Source organism: Marmota marmota, unplaced genomic scaffold, assembly GCF_001458135.2.
Source record: "Marmota marmota marmota unplaced genomic scaffold, marMar, whole genome shotgun sequence".
In the NCBI taxonomy this organism is placed as follows: Eukaryota; Metazoa; Chordata; class Mammalia; order Rodentia; family Sciuridae; genus Marmota; species Marmota marmota.
In genome coordinates this window covers 27,021,541-27,044,131 of record NW_026000174.1, presented here as the reverse complement: position 1 = coordinate 27,044,131, position 22,591 = coordinate 27,021,541, and the positions used below count along the sequence as shown (strand labels likewise).

At 42.9% G+C, this 22,591-nt stretch overlaps 1 protein-coding gene across 1 annotated transcript in view; it reads right to left on the bottom strand.

Moving 5' to 3' along the window:
* Positions 1-488: 488 nt before the first annotated feature.
* The window catches only part of Spon1 (spondin 1), a 268,003-nt gene continuing 245,900 nt past the window's right edge, over positions 489-22,591 (bottom strand). The window contains exons 8-16 of the mRNA XM_048788393.1: positions 15,680-15,881; positions 14,412-14,552; positions 13,907-13,982; positions 12,178-12,360; positions 8,638-8,808; positions 8,381-8,548; positions 7,450-7,614; positions 5,207-5,470; positions 489-2,389 (exon numbers count right to left, since the gene is read on the bottom strand). Of these exons, the coding sequence (XP_048644350.1) occupies positions 2,226-2,389; positions 5,207-5,470; positions 7,450-7,614; positions 8,381-8,548; positions 8,638-8,808; positions 12,178-12,360; positions 13,907-13,982; positions 14,412-14,552; positions 15,680-15,881 (1,534 nt within the window). The 3' untranslated portion in view covers positions 489-2,225. The remainder of the gene's footprint in view (positions 2,390-5,206; positions 5,471-7,449; positions 7,615-8,380; positions 8,549-8,637; positions 8,809-12,177; positions 12,361-13,906; positions 13,983-14,411; positions 14,553-15,679; positions 15,882-22,591) is intronic.

Below are 22,591 nucleotides of genomic sequence, written 5' to 3'. Positions count from 1 at the left end.
TCTTTTGTGGATGTAAATAAGATAACTGGTTTGGCACTGATAAAAAATATGTACAATTATATCTGTTTTTTATTTGGCAGTTTTTCTTATAATCTTTACCATCTCAAGTGGAAGTTCAAACGGATTGCATTTTTGTAGTAAAAAGTCTTTATTTCCAAAATGATTAGCCAGAAAAACTATAAACCAACTAACAGAAGACTTTGGTAAGAAAGAGATTTGACACTTTTTATAAATTCCCCAATGCAAACAAAAAACACTTGTGTAGAGAAGCATGTTACCTGTTCTTAGCCATTAACCAATTACCTGATTTTAAATCTTCAAAATCAAGACTAAAAATGTACCCAACAGGGACCAAATAAGAACATGAGACACTAGGGCAGCTTGTCTTAGAGTTACTTAGGCATCACCATCTTAGAGAACTTTGAATATCAAGATAGCTAGATGTTGCAAAAGTGGGCAGATTCTATAGCAGGACTTTGTTGTTGTTGCCCAAAGTGGAAAATTAAACCTCCTATTTTTTTTTTTTTTTTAAAATATTATGCTCCTTTGGGGGAAGAGAGCAATTCATTGAAGAATTTTTAAAAAATAATGTTGGAAACAACTCAAAACTCCAGAGTAACTCAGGGATGTAATAGCCCCTTCAGATAGAGTAAAACCCATATCTTACTGAAAATGATTGATTTGGATAACAATTGTTAAAGTATCCAACCATTTGCACATTTAGTTAGCTTAAAAACACAAACAACAGACCCAATGAGTTTTTTATTGAATAGTTTCTCTTGTGTTAAAAGAAAATACATATTCAGGGCTATAGCATATATGTGTTGTTTGAAATATCCTGAAGTATTTAATGCAAATTCTTAAAAGTAGCATATCCAAAGCATTGTATGCATCTCGCCCATGGTATATATTTGGATTAAGCAGTAATAAAAAAAGGCCTGCAAAAGAAGTGAAACTATAGTTTTAACAATAAATGCATGAGCAAAAACTGTCAGTGGGCTCAACTGAGAAAATAGTGCTTTTACACTAATCATTGGTAGTCAGTCTCCCTGAATTTGGTGTGCTTATAATGGCTTAGAAGGGAGTAGATTTCTCATATCCATGAGAACCAGAGCCCTGGTGTAGAAAGCTGACACAGGCTTGTCTTTGTACCAGAATTTCAGCTTGATTCCATAATATTTTTTTCTCTAGATTTTGTCTTAAGTCTTTTTCTCTCTATATATAAAATTTTATGACTAAAAAATAACTTAGGTTCAGAGATGGTAGTTTTGTTGAAGAAATGATATGGGGGCCTTTGGGCAGACTTAGTAAAATGTTGGTATAACTAAAATGTTTTCTTTTTAGAAACTGATTTGAAAACTTCAAAGTCTGGATAGATATATAGGAAGATTTGAAAACTCAAGGTTTGGAACTGGCAGGAAAATTTGGGTGCCTTGGTCTTGCTTCCAATAAGGATCTTTTATCAAAGCATTCATAAAGCTAGCTTCCTTAGGAGAATTATGATACCAAAACCCAAAGCAAAACCAAGGGAAGACAACTTTCTATACCCATACCCTTCAACACTGATGTAAGAACTGGTTCCATTTAAATACAACAGTCATCATTTTCATCCTTTGGGGTATCAGGAGCCAATATTAGGAGGCAAGGTAAATGTACATAGAGTTTCTTAGTGTATGAATAAAAGCTACCCATATCAGTTCTCCTTCAGACCATTTTCCCCCAAGAACTTATAATGACTGAGTAGACTTAACAAGAGACTTAAAGTTCCACTAAATGAAGAGAGATAGGCAAATGGAAGTTTTCTGCAAGAATGAACAGGTCAAAGATAAGAAAGAGGGGAATCTGTTCTTTTCATCTGACAGGTGTGTTTACTACTTGCTGCACCCTGGCACCCAGGCACACAGTCATTTCCAGACACAGTTCCCCCTCCATGTGGAGGAGGCCAGGGTCTCTGTCCTGCCTGGCCAGGTGGATGCTCCAGAGGAACATGCTTCAGTTTAGTACAAGGCAACTGACACTAATTTCTCTGTAGGAAGAGGGCCAAACATAATTGAGGGAGCCCCACATGGCCTGTACCCACCAAAAAGTATCCACAAAGGACATCCCTGGTATCCACAAGACTATTGGGCAAACAACACTGCAAAAATGAAAACTAAACAAGCAAACAGTCCAACCATTGGTGACTCTGGAATCTCGAGTGCAGCCCTGGGAAACTTGTATCCCTGCTAACAAGGGTGAACGTTGCATGCTCTGATCTCCTTCTTGTCTTTGCAGCTGGTAAACTGGGAGCTTTTGAACCTCTTCTTCACAGTCATGTAGCGTTCTTGAATCCCACCTCCACACAGTTTGGTGCATTCTGACCAGGCTGTCCATGGGCGCATCCTACAGCCTGGAAACATGAGAATGCCTGGTTAGGTCAGGAGAATTGGAGTGCTGACCTGAAGAATTCATTTGTCTGGGCTCCTTCTCTGCTTCTATATCTAATGATTTGTGGAATTAACTAATTGTTAGAGTCTTCATTAGGGACTATTCACTCATAGGTGATAGATTACAAAACAAACAATCAAAACCATTCATGCTTTTTGGTTCTTCTGTGAAGGGGCAGAGTTCAGTTCTTTACCCTTTGAATCTGAGCTTGGCAACGTGACTTGCTTTGACCAGTGGCTATCTTCCTAGGAGGATTATGGCACCAAAACACCAAACCAAACCAAGGGAAAACTGCTTTTTGCACACTCAGTAACTTTGATCTGTGGTATAAGCACTGGTTACATTTAAGCAAAGCAGCCCATCAATTGAAACAGCTTGAGAAAAGTTGCTAAGAACCTTTCCACCACTGTTTGAATCTGGATAAACCTATGGGAGAAACCATGTAGAGAAAGGCCCAGCTATCCCTTGATGCCCCAGAAAATCAGTTGAGGCCTGTATGGCCCATGTAGCTCTTTGATTGTGGCCACATGAATGAGAGTGAACACAAGCTAGACCTCAGAAGAATAATCCAGCTGAATGAGCTCAAGTCACTGACCTGCAGCATCATGTTAATAAATGATCTTTTAAAAAGCTGCTATTTGGGGGGCTGTGGCTGTGGCTCAGTGGTAGAGCACTTGCCTAGTATGTGTGAGGCGCTGGGTTTGATTCTCAGCACCACATATAAATAAATAAAGGTCCATTGACAGCTAACTTTTTTTTAAAATGCAAAAGTGAAAACTAAACAAGCAAACAGTCCAACCATTGGTGACTCTGGAGTTGCTTGTGAGGCAGCAACCACTCAAAGAGCACAAAACAATTCTTTGTATGTCTTGTTCCCTAAGTTTAACCTCCCAAATACTAACTAAAGAACAATTACTTGCTTTTTCTACTTAGAGTAAACTTGCCTTTCTCAAATAAATTTTCTTAACCCCTAGAGATCAGATTTTTTGTTTTCATGCTTCCACAGCTCACTATCTACCCTACTTCGAACCCATCACATTTATGATCATGCATTAGATATCTGTTTACCATACTATGGTTAAGTTTCATGGTGAAACTAAGAGCCTAGCATATAGATGGCTTTAATGAATGTTGATTGGTTGACCATGTGCAATAGGTATCTTAATGTGTGAACAGCTCCCTAAAGATAGGACAGTGTACTGGTAGCTTCTCACATCTGTACACCTCTTTCATCATCATCTCAGGTAGAGGTAAAGCGCCCCTCCCCCTTACTGGGGATTGAACCCCCATGGGCACACTACCACTGAGCCACATCTCTGGCCCCTCCTATCCTTTAATTTGTTCTAAAATTTGAAACAGGGTCTTGCCAAGTTGCCCTGGCTGGCCTTGAATTTTCAATCCTGCTTCAGTCTCCTGAGTAGATTGGGATCATAGCCTTGTGCCACCATGCCTGGCATGAAGTAGAGTATCTTACGGAAGCATAAAGGGGTCATTTGAGCTGCACCTTTAAAAATAATTAGAAATGGCTTGACAAATTGGTCTTAACTTTTTTGTAGGTACCTTCCTCACCCTTCCAGGGAATCCAAAGAAATTCTATCAGTCTGTGCCCAAGGCTTAATTGTGGATCTTCCCAACTCACTGTCTCATTGGTTTGTGAGGGGTATTGCTCTCTTAGCTTGGGTTAGTTTATTCAGCAGTGCAGCCCCAGGCAGGGATTATTTATTTGTTTATTTATTTTAAGTCCTAGAACTCCCTCAAGTTATGCTGGAGGAGGACCTATACTCTTTTTTTTTTTTTTTTTTTTTTTTTCTGCTGGGCTACAAGCAAAACTTAATAACTGGTTTCTGTGCTTCTGTTTTTGCCTCTTCCAAATGACCCAACACAGGTCTGTTAAAATCACTCTTGCTTGAGACCTTCACCTAGAAAATCAAGTTCCAAATCCTCAATCAGCAACTGGCCTTTTATGGTCTGGCTTTCTTCAGTCTGGTTTCCTGCCTCCCTTCCTCGTCCTCTGCTCCATCTGTATACCATCTGTTGCTTGAATAGATACTCTTGGGTATCTCTGTGCCTTGGCAGTTGCTATTTCTGCTGGCTGGATTACGTTTCTTGAACTGGCAAACTTCACATTCTTCAAGGCCCAGTCTTAATTTTCCCAGCTTTGGCTTCACCCTAAATTCAAGTCAGTGTAAGATGCTTATTTCTGGCCCCATTAGCAGTTGGTTCATTGTTCCTTTGGAGCATTTATCACTTATTTATCATGGCAGCCTTGATCCATGGTATTTGAAGAAATAAAACTCAAGGCTGACCTACTGCTGCTAAACTTGGTGGTTAACCTTGAAAAAAATAAATCAAGGAGCCATAGGCTGGGGCTGTCTTGGCTGAACCACACCCTTAAAATGGGTAACATTCCAAGAGGTCCTGGAAAACATTTCCTAAATAAGGATCAAGACTTCTGACAAACCTATGCCATTATTTCACCCCTTTGGAAGAAACAATTGGGGTTAGCAAGTTATAAATGTGATTTTGAGCAAGGTTCGACAAGACTTCTGGTTTTTATATATGCAGAGGAAGGAATTATACAATTTCTAAAGGCTTGTTCTTTGAAAATTTATATTTGGCAGATTATCATTACATTTCTAAAACTTTGCTTGGTAAAGACCCCTCCTAAATTATGATTTTTTTCTCAAATATTCATGTAAATATTTAATATGTATCTAAAAAGTCAATGAAATCTTTCCCCCATTCTTTTTTTGAGCTGCACACTGGCAAGTGTATGTACCTGGAAACTGCTCCCCGTCAGACTCTTCCCTCAGCTGCTCGCTCCTCCGGCTCTCTCGAGCCTCTCTCCAGCGCAGCTTCTGGATGGATGGATTTCGAATGCATTTCCGGATGCGGCACTTCTTTCGCTGTATAGTTTCTGGGCAAGGTGCGCCTCCAAACTGAGGTTCCATTTGGATCATCCGGGTTCGAATCATGTGGCCTTTCCCACATGACTTGTTACATTCTGACCACTGGGACCACTCAGTGAGTTCACAATCAATGGCTGACAAGACACAGATGGGCATGAGTGTATCTCACATCTGAAACAAGATATGGTCACTTATACTTGTTTGAAGTCTTACCAAGCCTATAGATTGTACCAAGCCTAAAAATGTGTGTACAAAAGGAATAGGCTCCATGAAGCAGAATGACATTATCCATCCCACATGGTCAGTAAATAGAGGCAGGATTGGTGCCAGGTCATGACCCACATTCTGTATCTTGTTTTTGACTCAAGAAGGTGTTGAGGGACTTTAAAGGTATGTTCAGAACCTCTTGCCCTGCTGCATAAGCTTCTAGAATATTGTTCAGTCAGCCTAAAGTGGCACAGACAAACCTCCCACAGTCTGCAAGGACTCAGAATTTCTTAAGGAAGACATAATTTACTGGTGGTGTTTCTTGGAGCAAGGCTGCCTCCCTGGGAAGAACAAGTCAACAAGATAACTGGTGGCTTGACCCCTGGGGACCAATACAAAGGAAGGAATAGTGGCTTTCTTAAGACCCAGGCAGCTTTTCTAGTTTTCAGCATCATTCCGTGTCCTATATATGGTGGTCTATGCAAAAAATACAGGAGTCAGAAATGGGAAATTCAGCAGAGGGTCAATAGCAAGTGCTATTTTATGGTTTATCATAGTGCAAGATCCAGCAAATTCTTTGGGCAGCACCTCATGAATGTAAAGGGGGAATAACAGTGATCTGATTTGCAGGATGTGTTGTAGGAGGCAAATGATTCCACACTCTATTGGCTTTGCAGAATGAGAGCTAGGCTGGATCTAGGAAATACTCATTTTGTTAAGTAGTTTCAGGCCTTTTCACCTGCGGGAGCTCAGGAAGCTTTCTTAGCTGTAAACGGGGATGATGGTGTTTTTCTCTCTTAGGTTGTGAGGATTAAAGGAGACAATGCTCCCAGTTAACAAAGTTCTACGTAAGTGTTTCCACCACCCTTTCTCCGTTGGGCCTTATGAAGACTTGTTTCAGTTGTAACTGTCCCTGTCAAAAGGGTGTGGGGCCCTAACCTGATGAGCTGGGTTGACTTATCAGGCCAATTGTAGTTATTTTAAACATCATACTTTATTTGGTTGATGGTGCAGGTTATCCATACATGTGATCCAGTCTAGCTAAAACAGCTCAGGAACTATCATAGATCATCAGTTGATGTCTGCACCTGCTAGTCCAGTCAGTGTTCACACTTTGTGCTGGTTACTGGGTTTATTCCTCAGAGCAACCTAGGAAGTATTTCCTGATCATACAGATCAGGATACTGAGGAACAGGGATGTTAAGCAGTCTGCTGAAGGTTAGGCAACCAGTAAGGACAGAGCTGGGATTTGAACCTGAGTACTAGAAAGGGGAGGAGACTTGACAGACTGCCAGTGCATACTAGAGGAAGCCAGAAAACATCAGAGCAAGCAAAGTGTGCTTGCCCTTTTATCACCTAAGAGAGCAGCTGTCGTGGAAAGCTGGCCAGAAAAACTCCACAAATCTCTCTTCTTGGGAGATTTGTCCCTGTGTCATAAAAACAGCTGACTATAGATTTTGGAGGAGATGGGGGTAGATAGCACGTTTTAGAGAACTTGGCTTGTTTTCTTGCTGTCTTTTACCAGGCTGCTAGAGTCATTGATTTAGTGTCTGGTTCAAAGGGTTAAAAAATGGTCATAGGGAGGAAGAGCAGGATGAAATAGCTCAGAAAATTCATGGATCAGAGAAGTCCATAATTGGAGATGGGACGAGGGGAAGAAGTGAGTGTGTTTTATATACATGTCTCCCATTTAGACATCATAACCACTTGCAGTTTTTGGTAATGAGAGTGACTGAAGTGTTACATAACTATGCCAAGACAGACCCAAACCCTACTTTTAACTCCCCATCAAATCATTTACTATAGATTCTAGCGGCATGATCACAGCACTGACCTTGTTCAGACTTCTCTGGATTCTGGAACTTAGGAGGGGAAGGGGGAGGGGTTTCCAGGACCCAGGACTTACGGCACTCTGGCAGCATGCACTTCTCCACCTGCTCCAGTTCCTCGTTGCAGTCTCCAAGTTCCGCAAGAGATTTGAGCATCCGCTGGCGGGTCCGCATGCCCTTCCCACAGGTCACACTGCAGTCACTCCACTCAGACCATGGAGACAACAGGCATGGGATGGTGTCTAGGTGAAGAGTCAGGTTTTCCACTGAGAACAGTTTTCTTTGATCTTGGCCTCACAATGCCCCAACCCTGTCCCTTGCTGTGGCCCCTGGAGTAAAATGGAATGGTGAATCCCTGGAGCAAGAAGTGGCTCTGCACTCTACTGTCCTTCTTGATACTTTCCTGCATCTCCTGTGGCCCAGCTGTTGTTCATGACCAGACATCGGATGAGGTCAGTGATGTGAGCTTACAAGTTCCCACTTGAAACAGCACTGAAGTTCTGAGTAGGATCTTACTAGAGATAAAACATTCCACATCCAAGAATTATGCACTAAAGGATAGGCTCAATACTGCATTTTTGGACTTTGATACTGAAATCTCTAGGATGCGTATGTACTTGAGTGTGTGTTTACCTTGTGTGTTGATGTGTGGGTCTAATGCATTTTTGCATGGAGCAAGAATGGAGACTGGGCTTGGGGAGTGCATGCCTTGCCTAAATTATTATTCTTCCCTGCTGCCCCAAGAAAGATGCTTCTGTGAAAGAACTACAGAATTCTATCCAAAAGCCACCAGTTTGCCGTTCTAGCATTGCTTAGAATATCCACCAAAAAAGGCCAGTCTCTGGGTCTGGCTCTCATCTTACTCCTGGCAACACCCTACAAAGGTGTTGGGCCATGCTTTCCCCCTGTGCTTGTCACCTCTGACCTTGATGTGGTTGTAAGGAGTGCTCTGGTTTTCCACCTCCCATTCTGGGTCCTCTGCCCAGTGCCCTCCCCACACCCACTCACGGCACTCGGGCATCATGCATTTCTCCACTTGGGATGTCTCAGCCTTGCACATGGAGCCATCTGCTGGGCTCATCTTGACCATGCGGTGCCGCTTCTTCATGCCCATCCCACAGGTGGCACTGCACTCATCCCATTCACCCCACTCGGTCATCAGGCAACTGCTGGGAGCTGGGGAGTACAACAGAGTTGGAGTCATGCCAGTGGCTTCTGGGTCTGCTTGCTCGTGCCCATCCTCCCTCCGTGGCTCCCCAACTCACAGCACTCCTCGTTGACTGTGCACTTCTCTGTCTCCTCGGTGGGCAGTGTGCACACAGAGCCGTCCTCTGGAAACTGCTTCACATACCTCTCTCGGGACCGCATGCCCATGCCACAGGAGATGCTGCAGGGGGACCAGGTGATCCACTCGGACATGGTGCAAGTGGAGCCATCTGCAATATGCCAAAGTGTGCAGGAAGCTCAGCGTGTGTGGTGGGTAGGGGCAGGAGTTGGCTGGGGACCTTGCCATGGGAACTTCTCACCAGCAAGAATCCAGAAAGGAACCACTGGCATTCAAGGTTTGTTAGGTAGTGGAGGAGAGAATATAAAAGGTCTAAATCTAAACCCAGAATTGTTCTCTAAGAGTAAATATCCCTTTTACAGGTATGTGGGGCTCTCAAAATTACTCTTAATCCTGTGAAAACAATTAAAAGATGCTTGAATGGATAGAATGGTGATAATGCATATGCGCACACTAGTGTTTATATAACTCATTACATTTGTGTGGACACAATTTATATTTATGGATACTTTAAAAAATGCTTAAATTTAATGCTTAAATTCTAGACTGTATACACACAAATGCATATATAATATAAATGTACATATAATTTAGTGTACATATTTAAGTCATAGTTCATTTATAGTCTAAAATGTGTCCATACATCTAACACCAGTAAATAAAAATCCATGTCTTTAGCCTCTAATCACATCAAATGCTCAGTTGCCGTGTGTGCCTAGTGGCTACTGTATTGGACAGTGTGGATATAGAACATTTCTACCATCATGGAAAGTTCTTTTGGACAGCACTGGAAGAAATGATTCATTCTGAGATATGGTATAAGCACTTTTGTTCAGAGGAAATGGAAACTTTAATTATTGTCTAAAGCTATGAGTTCTAGAAAACCAGAGGAAGGAACTTTGTTCTGAGGATAGCGTGGTGGGCTATGAGACACAGGGCTGATCTGTGCCCAAAGAGCAAATTACAGCAACTGAACAGACATCTCAATGCCCCTGTTGAGGGTGGTAATAAAAAAGACAATACCCCAGCTGCTGACCAGGTGGGGGACCAGGGGTCATGTCTGAATGCCAGGAGAGAGGAACAGAGGAAGGCTGAGGAAAATAATATAAGCTGCTTATTTCTAAAGAGGAAAATGAAGTCATTTGGCCATCCATCCATCCACTCACACATTTGTTCATGAAGATTTAATGAATGCTTAGTGGTATGATATTGTCCTATGAGAGAATGGCGGTAGGGGTGGAGACGGATACATAATTTGACAGTAATTCCAGGTATTGAAAATGGAACAAGAGAAGCCTAGGGAATGGGGCAGCACAGAGGAGGGAACATTTGCTCTGTCTTTGAGTTGTGGGTTAAATTTCATATCAGAAAGCACATCTGAGAACACTTTTGTTGAGTAGAGGATATTTGCATTTGAGGGGCTGGCTTCTGCAAACACCCCTTTATAGAGACTGTATGTGTGTGTGTGTGTGAGAGAGAGAGAAAAAGAACTAAGGTCCAAGTGTGCAAAGTTTGCAGCCAGCCTGTGCCCGTCCACAGACTGTCAACTTGCACATACATGGTGTCTGACATTGTTATTTAGCTCATGGACTGTGGCTAGATAGTGTTGATGATGCACAGAAACCCCATACACTGGACCTAACTAAAGACAGCAGGTACAACCAATTAGGTAATTATATTCTGGTGTTATACAGTTGCGGGTATAGGACTTGACAAGCCATAATTCAGTCTTACCATGGCCTGGCAAGACATTGCCTTGGACAGGGTGACTATGGTTACTGACAACTTGAGTGTGTTCTGAGAGGACATGCTGGAGCTCAAGAAGCTCCCATCTTCAAGTACCCACCTCCACAGAGTCCTTAGGTGCCTTTACTGAAAAGGTGCCTTTTAGTACTGCAGTGTAATGTTGATTGTGTCAGATGTGTGTGCTTGTTTTTAACCATGCTTTTACCCTGGTTCTCTGTAGGACCATTTCACCAATAAATTAAGCCAAGGAGTTTGCACATGAGCAACAGGACTCATCTTAATTTGCAAAAGATCCCTCAAATGGTCCCTTGGAAGATGTATGAAAGTAGGGAGAGATGTCAAAGGCTGGGCTAAATGGCTTGGTCCGGATCATTAGGAAGAAACTTGATGAAGATGCAGTTGCTATAATATAATGATGTACATTCATCTTATAAAAATAATTTTTAAAGAATGTTCAAAGGAATCTCTTCTTCCTCCCCATTTAAACCATTTCCCTTAAATAATTCAGTGTAGAAGGGATGTGGGTATAAGGAGTTGCTACTAGTGTGCATACACCCCAGGTACAAAGAACAGACCCAGCCCAGAACTGTCATTACCTGCTGGGAATCACCTGAACTGGTATAAGGATAGACTCTTTGTGGAGCAGGAGATTAAAGGCCTCAATTTTCACTGTAGCCCGCAGCTCCACAGCCCTAAGAAAGCACCTTCAACATTAATCTGTCAGTCACATTCTTCCCCTGTTTGTAGGAATGACCTCTCTATGGCAAGGTTTGTTCCCCTCCAAAGTGCCTTATTTTGGGCAAAAACTAGTTAGCAATAAACCATATGTGAGTGCAGTCCAGAGAGGTATTTAAGGACAGGCATTTAAGCCTGTAGCCAAGAAGAGCTGGGGAGTGAATGATTGCAGGGGGTAAGGTTTCTTTTCCTCTGCGTGGAAGTGGCTTTCTTCCTGCTGTGCACCATAGCTTGTATGTGTCTTCCTGCAGCCTCACTGCACCTCTGAGAGAATAAGATGAGAGCGAGAATATAGGTCTATCAAGGCAGAGAGGAGTCATGCCCTGGGAAGCAGGCAGTCAACCTTTGCACAGCAATCAGCTTTGTGCAGTCTTGAAGTCTGATCGTGACATAGGTGTTGCAAGCTTGTAGTTCAAGCCTGACCTTTAAGCAATTGTAGATAGACTGAGAAGATCCTGACAGGATGCGAATGCTTGGGTTGAGGTGGAATACTGATGAGGGGTCATGAATGACAGAATTAGGGCAGTGCACCTGGATTCCATCTTGATCAACCTGTTCATGGACTCCATTGGGGAGTTAAGATCCAGAATCAGGCTACGGTTATTTGTAATTTGTCATAAGACACATCTGTCTGTTTGCTTTGCAGTCAAGTGTATGCATGCACTGTTCCATGGCTGGGGAGGGAAGAGGGTCGTCATGCAACCTCTAGAATTCTGGGCTGGGGTTGTGGCTCAGGGGCAGAGCACTCACTTAACACAAACGAGGCCCTGGGTTTGATCCTCAGCACTACATAAAAATAAAATAAAGATATTGTGTCCGTCTACAACTAAAAATATTTTTAAAAAAAGAATTCTTCTGATGTCATAAGACATTCTAGACTCAGAGCCCCGAAGGCATTGTTGCAGAAGTGGGTATGCAGTATAGTCAGGGTCCTACTGCCCCCTTCAGGGCCACTGCCTGCCTGGGTGGAGGGGGCCTGTGTTGCCAGGCAGACCTCTCTTCTTGAGCTTCTGCCCACTGGTCTGGGTTGTCTCCTTACCTTCATCACTGCAGCCCGGGCCCATGCAGGGCTGGAAGTCCTGGGTGTCAGGGCAGGGGACACTGAGGTCCAGCTGTGCCTTCAACATGCGCTGCCGCATCCTCTTGCCTTTGTCACAGGTGGAGGAGCTGCAGGCGGACCACGGGGACCAGTTGGAGTAGATGCAGGTTTCAGGAGTATCATCTGGAAAGAGTGGTTGAGATGTTTTCCCTGGAGCCTGTGGAAGCTGCAGCAGGCCTTCTCGCCAGAGAAGCTCATCTGCAGGCAGGAGAAGCCCTGCTGTCCACCCAGCCTTCATGAGCCTGAGTGCTTCAGGGATGGCAGCAGCCATTCCCTTGTCTTTAAAAATCGAATTTCAACATCTTGCTAGTAAATATCCAAATGATAGGAACACTTCTCTTTTTTATCTCTTCCTCTCAACACATGCACATCTTTTCATTACCAGTCCCTCACCTTGGCAGAAGTTGTTTTCCAACTCATGTAGGCATTTCATAGACAGTTTTTGGAAAGTACAGATTTTATTTGTTTCAGCTTCATCTTCCCAGTGTCTGCTAAACACAGTTTAAACATGGTTAAAAGTAAGGGCAGCTAATTTTTTTTTTTTTTTGTACTTGGGATTGAACTCAGGGGCACTCAACCACTGAGCCACATCCTTAGCCCTATTTTGTATTTTATTTAGAGACAGGATCTCACTGAGTTGCTTAGTGCCTCAATTTTGCTGAGGCTGGCTTTGAACTCATAATCCTCCTGCCTATCCACTGGCATTACAGGTGTGTGTCACTGCACCCAGCTGCAGTTAATATTTGTAGAGCACTTATTATGTGCTAACCTATGTGTTTTATCCCATTTAGCCTCAGCTCTATGTTTTTATTTTTGAGACAGGATCTTACTAAATTACTTTCTGTGAGGCAGGTTCTATTATTATGCCTATTTTACAGTGAGGGAACTGAGGTAGAAAGGTGAGCCTCTTGCCCAAGGTCAGAAGGCTAATGAAAGTCTAGATTGTTCAGCTCCAGATTCCATGAGAAAACCTAGGTTCAAAGATTGGCTCTGCCACTTCCTCCTGACTATGGGACCTAGGCCTTTTTCCTTGCTGAGGAGTAAATATTCCCATGTCTACCTCCTAGGCCAGTGCAAGAATCAAGCAGAAAGTGATCTGAATATTCAAATTCCATCTTTGTGGTTATTTTAAAGGAGTGATACCATTGAATACATATTTCAATATTATACCTTCACAAATTACCTTATAATTGGTGGCTAATTTTAGCCTTGCTTTTTGCTGTTTTTTTTTTTTTTTGTGGAGAGGGGTGCTGGGGATGGAACCCTGGGCCTGGTGTGGGCTAAGCATGCACTCTGTCACTGAGCTACACCCCAGCCCTTGATTATTTCTTAAGGAGAAATCCTCAGAGATGGGATAACCAGGTCAAAGGATATGGCTATGTTTTTATTTTTTATGGTACTGGGGATTGAACCCAGGGTACTCTACCACTGAGCTGTCATCTCAGACCTTTTTATTTAGTTTTTTGTTTTTGATATAGGGTCTTACTAAGTTACCCAGGCTGATCTGGAACTTGCAATTTTCGTGCCTCAGCTTCCTGAGTTGCTGGGATTGCAGCCATACTTCACCATGCTCCTCTGTGTTTATAGTTCTTAAACCATGTTAGCAAGTTGCTTTCCCAATGGCACATGCCATTTGTATTGCTACTTACAACATAGGAGAATAACCTACCTTCATCTTTCTCTTCTGGAGCTAGGTCTGCTACAATATCGTCAACATTATCAGGCACAATATTGCATTGTTCCCCCTGCAAAAGGAATTTTATTTGGAGGGCTCACATTAGAGAAAGAAGGGAATGTGCAGGGGACAGATGAAGGAGGACATAAAATTAAATGCCCACTCTGTACCAGTCCTATCCATGGTAGAGTTCTAGGTCAAATTTTATAACTTGACTGAAAAAGAAGTGCACAAAAGCAGAGTTGGCAAAGGAAGAATTCTGACCAGGGCAGACATGAGTAATCAACTGTGGGAATCATGATGAAACCTATCCACCTGGATCAAATCATTCATTTGGGCACTAGGCGTAACTACTGAGTTGATTTTGCTCATTTACATCTTATTAAATAATTTGCATACTGAAACACTTGAAAGCTCAGGAGTTCCAGGCACCCCCAAAATTCTAGAGCAGAAAGGTGTTGGGTTTCCTTGGCTATGCTGGTGGGCTCAAACCCATTACCTTCCGAGCGATTCTCTCAATAACAACTCTGGCTACTTGAGTGATGGACCCTCCCTCTGGGTCGTAGAAAGGACTCTGAGGATGGTCCAGACTGGTCAGGGGCCGGATTTTCTCCTGTGGAATTGTGGGTTTGTTTGGTGACTGTAGAAAAAACACAGATACAGAAAGGGGAAGTAAAAAAAAAAAAACCACAAAGCAAATTGTTTATATGGAACAGAAGAAAAACTCTGATAGGAATTTTAAACAAATGTAACAGTAGCTATGGAATTCCATTCATGCCATCTACTGTGCTTGGAAATTTGTAGATCTGTACTTCAAAATTCTTCCACGGGGATGTGGTTTACTGGTGAAGCACTTGCTTAGCATGCATGAGGCCCTGGGTTCAAACTCCAGCATCACACACACACACACACACACACACACACAACAGGATTGTGCCAGATGAACAAACCAAGTTCCATCCTAGCTCAGAAATGGCTAAGCCAGTTTGGCTTGAATCCCAATCTCTTCTACTGGACCAGGCAGCAATTTTTTTTTTTTCATAACAGGTCAGATGGTAAATATTTTAGGCTTTGTGAGTCACATTGTCTGTCACAACTACTCTGCTCAGCCCTTTTAGTGAGAAAGACAATATGTAATTGGATGTGTAGCTGGCTTTGAAAACTATTTACAAATCAGGGTACAGGGTAGATTATCTCAAAACCATAGTGTGCTGATGCCTGTTCTAGATTGTTCTCCCAGTGGTTTTGTGATGGCTTCAGATTTCATTGCAGTTTGGTATGTTGACCATGTCTAAGAAATATGTGACAACCAGGCAAGAATAAACTCCTCACACTTTAAAATCTGGCCCAATCTTAAGCAAACACAACTTCCTTCAGTCTGTGTGTCTCTGCCCCTGCCCTTGGCATGCTGCCCTTGCTTACCTGTGATCTGCTCATTAGCAGATTCCCTTTCTGTGCTCTGGTCACTGCAAGGATCCTGTCCAGAGCCTGAATCATTGTGTATGTGATGATGAGACGATGTTGACCTCTCCTTCCAGACTAAGTTCTTCTAGAACAGCAGGGTCAGACTCACCCCCAGATCCAGGACACCCAAATAGGGGTGAGCCCGAGGAAGGGAATGTGCAGGGGACAGATGAAGGAGGACATAAAATTGAATGCCCACTCTGTACCAGTCCTATCCATGGTAGAGTTCTAGGTCAAATTTTATAACTTGACTGAAAAAGAAGTGCTTAGGAAGCCTGCCATTCACCACTCAGGCACACCTACCTCATAGGTCACCCCGCTGTCAGTGCCGGCGTCCCAGGGAATCAGATCTTGCACCACCTTCTGGACCCAGCCGCATTCCTTGGTGCACAGATCTTCTGCAGATAAGCCCACGTTCCAGTCGGGACTAGGGCCCATCATGGTCAGGAAGGACATTAAGTGGCGTGTCCTATCTACTGAAAATTCAGCTGACGGTGCTGCTCTCCTGGAAACCAAATACAGAGGGCTGTATATTAGGGGATAAAGGGTGCATACTCTGGGGGACATGTGGTTGGGACATGACTCGAGGACACAAGGGACAAAGGAGGCAGATTCTCTGGCCATTACTGGGTTTTGCTCTTCTGTCTTCTGAGCCCACTTCTTGGAGAAACACGAAGTGAGTGAGCCCCATGTGGTTACTCTATCTAGCTTTAATGTGTCATTCTGAGAGCTCCACTGGGCCATTGCAGGGGTCCCCATGTCTGCTGCCTCTATTCCCTTTAAGAGGCCTTCCACGGCAAGGCCGTGTCTGGCAGCAGGACACACCCAACGACTCACACCTGATTCCCTGGCCATTTTCTCCCATTGGAAGCAGGGGTCCAGCTACAGAACCATTCTCCTTTGGCTGATGACTTCCAGCTGCAGAAAATGACCTCTCAGCTCTACAGCCCCAAGGGCAGCTCTTCAACCTCCATCACCCCTGGGTTACTAAGAGGAGGTTTCAGTAGGGACTAGGCTTCATGAGATAAATGGTGGCTGCCCACTGAAAAGTCTGGGGAGGAAAAGAATCCTATTTACTTGTGGCTGACCCTTGTTATTTTATTTTCCCCTCATGACAATCTTGCGGTATTAGAATTATTATCCTGTTCTATGGAGAGGCAATGCGAGTGAACAGAAATGAGTGAACTGGGAGACACAGGTAGCAGAGACTGAGACTTGAAGTCAGTTGGTGTCACTTTTTATACCCCCCGGCTGCTAACTGTGGGGAATCCCTGGCTGGGGACCAACTGGTATATTTAGTCCAGCTGGCAGCTGGTCCACCTCAGCTGTTCCGGAGTCTTAAAACCTTCTGTTGGTACCAGCTGCTTCTGGCGGCCCTCACCTGGCCCCAGAAAGCAATGACTCCAGATCTGGTGGGCCCTGTGGAACCCCGTCATCGGGTTCTGGCAGCCAGATGGGACCAGACAGAAAGCATAGGAGGAGGGGAGCCTGGGTGTTCATCTTAGCTCCACTTCACACAGCTGCACCTCCTTAGGCAAATTCCCAAACCTTTCTGTGTCTCAGTGTCCAAATCTTTAAAATGGGGATAACATATGTCAGCTCCAAAGGGTTATTATGTTAAATGAGCCAAGTTGAACACAGTACTTTGCCCAGCTCCTGCCACCTGAGTCATTTTTGTTGCAGGTTGAGCACCCTTAATCTGAGAATCTAAAATCTGAACTGCTTCAAAATCTAACACTTGGAGCACTGACAGGATGTCACAGTGGAAAATTTAAACAATTAATAGAATGCGCTCAAGTTCCACCCATTTTCCCACAAATTACATTATTTCTTTCTTTTATGGCTGAATAAAACTCCATTGTGTATATATATCACATTTTAAAAATCTATTCATCTGTTGATGGACATCTGGGCTGGTTCCATAACTTGGCTATTGTGAATTGTGCTGCTATAAACAGGGTATGCATGTGTCACTGTAGTATCCTGACTTTAACTCCTTTGTGTAGGTACTGAGGACTAGTATACCTGGGTCATATGATGGTTCCATTTCTAGTCTTTTGAGGAACCTCCACACTGATTTCCTTCCTGGCTGTACTAATGTGCCATCCCACCATGACTGTCTCATGTTCCCTTTTCCTCACATCCTTCCAGCGCTTATTATTAGTCCCCACAATCTGTTTTAATAATCCCTTCTGGTGCTCTTCATGCACTTCAAGTCTCAGCTCATGAGTCACCTCTTCCAGGATCCTTTCTGATCACCTAGCTGAAGTAAGCATCCTTGGTCTATATTTCCACACGCTGTGAGGTCTCGGTAGCCAGACCCTATGATTGTAATTGCTTCTATACTGTCTGGTCACTGGGGGCTTCTTGAAGGCAGGAACCTTAAATTTCACAACTGTACCTCAGTACTTGCTCAGTGGACCACTGAACCAATGTGATGGTTTGAGCTACTCTCCTTACTAGCTCTAGATCTCAGGCAAGTCCCACACTGTCTTTGAGTCTCAGTGTTGTCATCTAACAATACCTACATGAGGGCCAAATGAGATGCATTTCTGGGAGATTTTACAAACTGCTGAAGTACTACACTGACATAGTCTGCTATGAGGTTAGCCAGATAAAAACATCCTTTCCCTGTGTGTGCATTTTTTGGCATATGGATCAGTGATTTCAGCAGCTGCCTTAAAGACTAGGCTTCTCCAAAGATTGTAGTCTGGGGAGCTGTGATGTTGCTCACAGAGGGATTTACAGGATGTAGTTCTGGCCTGTCCTGCAGGAACTGCCAATCAAGAGCCTTGGCATCTTACTGGGGCTGCTTTATACCCCAGTCCAACCTCCCTGTTTTCCCTATCAGGTCCCAATAGAGTAGGGACCTTCTTTTCTTGGTTATAGCATATCCCACTGCTTAGCTTAGGAGTTGGCATGCAGTGGGTTCTCTTCAAATGTTTGTTGAAATAAATGAATTAATCTTGGAGATGAATGTAGAGCTCTTGTTCTTCCTTTGACCTTCAAATTTAATTAAAAATCACTTCACAGTATTTACTACTTCTATTATAAAATTCTATTTAAAATAATGAAATGGATAAGAACCTATGTGAGTTTTCTTTAGGAAATGCCAGATTGGACTGGAGTTCTTTGTTCAAGCCATAACAAAAGTTCTTATTTATGCCTTTTTATAAACCATGTCTTCCAAGATATGATATTTTTGCTAATTCGGTTTCATTTTTCTATCTGGGAATTAAATTTGAATCCATTTTCTAGAAAACAGAGTTGATCTAGTCATACCACACACCAGAGTATATGATAAAGCATGATAATCAGAATGGTCTGATGTTCAAGATAAAATGGAAATATAAGTCAGTGGCATAGAATGGAGATTCCAGAAACTATAGGTAAGGACTTATACAAATAGGCTACTCAAGTTAGAGTGGAAGGAAATAATGTACAAGTGGGGTTGGGCTAAATTATAAAAAATATTGGTTTCATATCTAATATACCAAATAATAAAGCCTGAGTCAACAGAAAGCAACAAAATCAGAAAAAAATCCACTGTTCAAGGAAAAAAACAACAACAGATAAACGTTAAATTTCTAAATTTTGAGACTATAAAAGAAATCACAAAGAAAAAAGTTAACTACTTGAATTATACTTTAGCCAAAACATCTTTATAGTGAAAACAATAGTTCATGTTTAATATCCCTAATCCAAAAAGTTTGAAATCTGAAATGCTCCAAAATCTGAAACTTTTGAACACTGACATAACACCACAAATGGACAAATTCCACATCCAACTCCATGTGCTGGGTAACAGTCAAAATGCTGGTGCACTAAAAATACTGCATAAAATTACTTTCAGATTATGTGCATAAGGTGTATCTGAAACAGAAAAGAATTTAGTTTTGGATCCCATTTCCAAGATACCTCATTATGTATATGTAAATATTCCAAAACCTGAAAACTTAAAAAAATCCCAAATACCTCTGGTCCCAAACATTTTGGACAAGGAATTTTCAACCTGTGCCTGAATTATAGAAAAAAAAATGGTGTGTTAGCAAAATGTCTCTGTTAAGTGTAACAAACAAAGTGTTAATATTGTACAGATATAACCCAAATCTCTAAGAAAAAGACCACAACCCCAGTGAAGGAAATTTACAAATAGACAATTCACATCAGAAAAATGAGAACAGAGAAACATTTCCTCCTTTTACATTTAGAAGGTAGTGTGGTGTGCAGGGAAGAACCCCAGGGCATTGGCATGGACAGTTGGATCTGAATCTTGGTTCAGTCACTGAATTATTTGCTGACACAGCAGCCTTTACCCCACCTTTCTTTGAAGTTACTACATCTGCAAAATGGAAACACCATCATACCTATCTCAGGGTTTTATTGTGAGGAAATCACTTCTCATTGTGACTGACACATAATAGGACTTGGTAAAGGCTGATTTTCTTTTCATGCAGTTTTTCCAAACAAAACTTCTGAAAACATCGCAAAAGAAATTAGTTTTTCTTCTTCTAGAGATTTATTCTCCCCTTGCAAATTACATACACCAGTGAGACTCAGGAGTGTTTACTAAACCATTCATAGGCTGGGTTCTGTCTCTCATATATTCCAAACAATCCTCGTTTTCACACCTGCAGAAACTCAACCAGACACAAGGGGGCGCCCAAGTCATTCACTAGGCTCTTTTAGTCCTGGGTGGGTGGAGAGAGGTTTGAGTGAGATTCCTAAGGTGCTGGAGAAACTGTAACCAGGAGGTATCAGGAACTCCTGATCCACTTGCAGACTCAGATCTACCACCTGCTCCTCTAGTCCAAGGCGTGTCTTCCTTTTCTGTCCTGGAGACATGGAATGCTGCAGGAGGCAGGGAGGGCCCTGGAACTCCCAGTTTGGATTTAAGAGAAAGATGTCTCTGGCCTCTTGGGCAAGGGTGGCTTTGGATTTCTGGAGAAGGTGAACATGTCTCTACTCCACTGACCTCACACATAGGGACATTGACTAATAAAATGTTCATTAAGGGGAGTTCCTGGGAATAATTTAAGAGACTGCAGTCCTTTCCAAGATTCATTATAAGAAAGGAAGTAAGTATTTTTAAGAATTCCAATAATTCTTAGCGCTCAGACCACACTGGAGGAACTGGGTGATGGAAATTCAGAATTGATTTGCAGGAAACCTGGGCATTTTCCACTTCAGCCCCAGAGGAACTAGTGAAGGATATGCAGTTTGTTCAGAATCTGTCTTTCCTGTCTCTACCTGGGGTTGGGCTGTCGGAGCTACAGCTTGATTTATTGAGCTAAACAAGTCAGCAACTAATTTGTTCATTCATGGCTGTCCTTTGAGAAGTGGTGCTGGGGATAAAGATGAAGATCATTGAAAAACAAGTCAGTTTCAACGGGCAGGACCTCGCAAAGTAGGTCACCCTGGCTTTCCACTGGGCCTAGGGAGGCTGGAATCCCATTAACCTCAATCGAGTAGGCTCTGGGAGGAGGGGCAGGGCTGTTTGGGCAAAACAAAACTTAGCTGCATGGAGGCTTCCTAATTTGACTTCCTAATGAGATTTGGAAGAGGAAAGGGGAACCTAGGGTATAGGAAAAGCAAAGGAAAATTCCTCTCCCTCAGCAAGCTGGTGGCTCTGAGTGTGGAGGATGTGAGTGTTTCGGGGGGGGGGGGTCTGAGTGTTTGCCATCAATGGATTCTCTCCCACTGGTGTCTCCGGGGGTCTGAGGGATGAGCGAAGTGTGGAAATGTGTCCCAGAAGATTTCTTTCAATTTTTTAGAAAGTCTCTCCCATCTTTGTGGTGGGCAGAGTTCTATTGATTTTCACCCCCTTGGAGCTCCAGCCCAGTCTTGTCTTTCACAGCAAACCTCATGGAAGTGCTTGGCGACTCCATGATCTCACTTTCTGTTCACACTTCACCTATGATGTGCTGTTTCCCTCCCCGTGTGCCCCAGCCGAAAGCCTTCTCTATAAGGTCAAGAGTGACCTTCATGTTGACAAATCCAAGAAGCATCTTGCAGCCCTGTCTTACTCGATCTCTCCACTGCACTGGACCGAGCTGAATGCTCTCCTGGAACACTCTTCCCTTGGCTTCCAGGTTGCAAACTTCCCTCTGGATCTCTTTGCTCTTCCTTTTCTGTTTCCTTTGCAGGCAAGTCCTCCACAGCATGAAACGCTAGAGCTCTTTGGGACTCAGTCCTAAGCCCTTGACTCTTATTCTCAAGTTCTGTCTCATCTGTGCCCTTCATATAGATTATCTCCCATTCCTCAATGACTCCTAATTTTATTTCTCAGCATGGAATTCTTGCCCTGAGATTCAGAGCTATGTAGCCAACTGGGTACTCAATACTTCCACCTGGATATCAAGACATCTTAACAATGTAGCTCAGTCAGTCACTTGGTGCTCCCATCAGACTTACCTAATGTTTCTAGTCCTATGGATGGCACCACAAATTCCTTAGGCCAGTCACATCTGGATTGCTGTGTCTCTCCCACCTTCTCTGTTTAACCCATTACCGCAGTCTGTCAGTATTACCTCCTACCTGCATCTCTCACATTTCTGCACTTCTTTCCATTTCCATCACCACCACCACCATGCCCTGGAAGTCACGATTAATCCTCTCTCTGCAACTGCCTCTCCACTGGTTTCATCTCATCTACCTTTTCACATTGGATCCAGAGTATTGTTATTGCTTTTTTTTTAAATGCAAATCTGATTGTATCATCTTTCTGTTTAAAACTCTTCAATGATTTTCCATTACTCTTAATATAAAAATCAAAAATTAGTGTTGCATGACTTGGCCTTACACCAAGCTCTTCTTTGATTTCTGGATCCAGTACAAAGCCACTTAGTACCTTAAATATGCTTCGCTTCTTCCTAATATGTGGCCTTTGCACGTGACATTCTGTCTGGAGAATATTCCCCCTTCATTTTGCCTCTATACCTACCTAACTCCTACTGGTTCATTAGATCTTGGAGGGCTCTGACCAGCTCTGTGCCCCTGCTGAGTCAGGGTCCCTGTCACACACTCTCAAGGTACCTTATGCTTTTCTTCGCAGTCATTTATTTGTGTGATCATAGAGTAAATGTCTCCCCACTAAACTGTGAGCTCCACGAGGAATTCTGCTCACTGTAGTATCCCTAAGCACTGTGCATAGTACTTTTCTTCCAAGACTTTCAATAAGTATTGAATGAATGAAACATCTCAGTCATCCTTGAT